This window comes from Penaeus chinensis, chromosome 20 (assembly GCF_019202785.1).
Source record: "Penaeus chinensis breed Huanghai No. 1 chromosome 20, ASM1920278v2, whole genome shotgun sequence".
NCBI classification, from domain to species: Eukaryota; Metazoa; Arthropoda; class Malacostraca; order Decapoda; family Penaeidae; genus Penaeus; species Penaeus chinensis.
Window position 1 is genome coordinate 24,370,472 of NC_061838.1, and position 2,500 is coordinate 24,372,971.

The following is a 2,500-nucleotide window of genomic DNA, read 5'->3' on the forward strand; positions in this document are numbered from 1 at the left end:
GTTGAAATGCAACAATGTTATTTGGATGGTTTGGATTCAGCCAATCATTACCAACCTTGCAAGTGCATCTGCCTCCTTAAAAAAATTGGTGTAGTCACTCACTGCTGGTACTACCCCCACAACTTCAACCAAATACTTAATTTTGAATAATGTAATGATTAATGTCACTTTTCTGTTATTTGTTATCAACAAGTACCATTTCAATTAGGTAAATGTTGTTCTCTACTTTTACTGATCTGCTACTGACTCTGCTGGGGCAGGTCCTTTTAAATCTTCGAGCCTTCTTTGCAACAATTCGAATCTCCTCTGGAGCTCTTTTTCTCTCTCTGTCTGCCTTGCAACATCCTCTGATATGGTTGCAAGCCTCCTTGGAATTGCAATAGTTTCCATCTGCTTGAGGAACGTAAATGTGGACAGCTCCAGTCTAGCGGTTTCCACTTGAGTAACAGAATCCTGGAGGCTGGCAGCTAGGGAAGCAGCTCGGGCCTTTGAGAAGAATGAGAAAATGTTCTATGGATTATCTTCCATCTTACATCATTTCACTTCTTGTCATACAACCTTATTAATGTCAATACCAATTACAGTAATAATCCTGAAAATAATAAAATGAGATATACATTTGCATTAATGGTAAATGAACAAAAATTATCAATAATAAAACAATGAACCTTACCTGATATCCACCCATTAATATCTTTAGCTTCTTCTCTGACTTTGCTGCAATCTTGGCCTGCTTCGCCATGTGCTGTCTGTTCTGTTCTAAGCGCTTCTCTAAGGACTCAATTCTGTCCTTTTTACTAGCCAAACTTGCCCGAGTATATTTACTCTGGCTGGGCAGGAACAACACCTGAGCCAGACATTCTTCCCATACCTGTGGAACACATAGTACACCTGTGATTAATAAGAATTTCACTGTGAACTAATGTACAAAGATATCTGTTAAAATGAAAAGAATACCCAAATTTGTTAGCATTAGCTATTCATCAACTAAACATAACTATGCATGTTTAATCAATAAAATAAAATAACTACCAGACCTGAGAGTAAGCATCCAGGGTAAGGTCACCATGACCCATTCCCTGTTTGACAACATTCATCTCATCTCTCAACATATCCCTAGCTTCTTCTATGTCAGATTCACCATATCTTTTGTATGGATGTCTTTCTAGATGGTCACGGTGTTGGGCCTCTGCTGCTACACTTCCTGTTGTAAAAAGGTTTAGAAGATATCAATACATGCTACATGTTAGTGATTCATTTATTATTGAAAGGAGAGGATCAGTTTCACAGAATCAAGTCAAGAATTAATTTTAACCCATTGGCAACGGGTATAGAAAACTAAAAAAAAATCTACTCTCTGGCGAACCACGGCAACGCACCGACTTTGAGCACGTGAATTCGGTACATCAAGCCGAATCATTGCCTCGGAGCGCTTTGGAGCGCTGCCGCGGCGGACAGCTGCACGCCACATTTCGGGCGTATTGTTATAATGCCTATAGACATGACCCGTCGCCATTGAGTTGAGTTTTCACCTTACCTTTCCTGTTAGGAGGTCCTGTTGGTGTGTGTAATGCATCAAAGTGAAGCATTGTTACCATCTCTCTCTTAATCAATTCTTCTGACTTTTGTTGGTCTGATAAGTGCACATCAGCATGCATCGGCCTTAAAACAGATGAGTTAACTTCTTGAGGTCTGGGAAGATTTCTTTGAACTGCCTGTGAGCGTTTTTTCATTTCGGCTTCCCTACGTAAAGCAGCATCAGCTAGAGCTCTGAAACAGTAGAATATTAATTGTTATTAATATGAAAAGACAGACGATTCTTTTATGGTTTCAATTTGACTAACTTTGAAGTCAACAATTTTCTGCTACACTATTCACCCCTATGCCAAACAAACAGCCAACACCTGAGCCACATTACCTTGCATCAATATCTGCCTGATCTTCCACCATTGCCTCCCCATGTTCTTTGTCCTCCTCACCAACCTGGCCATCATCCTCAGGTACAACAATTTCAAAATCATTCTTAGGAGCTGGAAGAGACCTAAGGCCAGCCTGAAGTGAGTCCCTCATATTCCGCTGATATGCTTTGAGAGCCTGACGATCATCAATTGGGACCAGCGCACCTTCCTCATTGATGCTTAGCTTGTCCCTAATTGGGGTTGCCCCAGGGGTGGTAGATGGTAATGCTGACTGCTGGCCACGTGGGGTAGCCACTATTGGAGTCCGTCCTGGGGTTGTTATCTGGGTGCCAGAGGGGGTTCGGAAAGGAGTGCCTAGAACCGTGTTAGGGGTCTGAACCAAAGCTTTATTTGGCTCAACACCACCAAAATCTTGTTGGCTGAGAGGAGTGTTCATACCTCCCTTTAAAGGTGTATCCACATGCGTTAATGCCATGATATCATGTGCTCCTTGCATGACTCTGTCCATGTCTGCTGGAGTGCGAGGAGTGCGCATGGCTTGGCCCGGTGTGACTGTGTAGTCTGCTAAAAGGGCCTGAGAG

The 2,500-nt window shown here is 42.2% G+C and overlaps 1 protein-coding gene across 1 annotated transcript in view; it reads right to left on the minus strand.

Annotated features, from left to right (window-relative positions):
* Window positions 1–2,500, minus strand: part of LOC125036109 (cell division cycle 5-like protein) — an 8,477-nt gene that overhangs the window by 451 nt on the left and 5,526 nt on the right. The window contains exons 5-9 of the mRNA XM_047628523.1: window positions 1,919–2,500; window positions 1,538–1,770; window positions 1,038–1,204; window positions 674–871; window positions 1–486 (exon numbers count right to left, since the gene is read on the minus strand). The exon at window positions 1–486 is cut by the window's left edge and continues 451 nt beyond it; the exon at window positions 1,919–2,500 is cut by the window's right edge and continues 71 nt beyond it. Coding sequence (XP_047484479.1) covers window positions 229–486; window positions 674–871; window positions 1,038–1,204; window positions 1,538–1,770; window positions 1,919–2,500 — 1,438 coding nt within the window. The 3' untranslated portion in view covers window positions 1–228. The remainder of the gene's footprint in view (window positions 487–673; window positions 872–1,037; window positions 1,205–1,537; window positions 1,771–1,918) is intronic.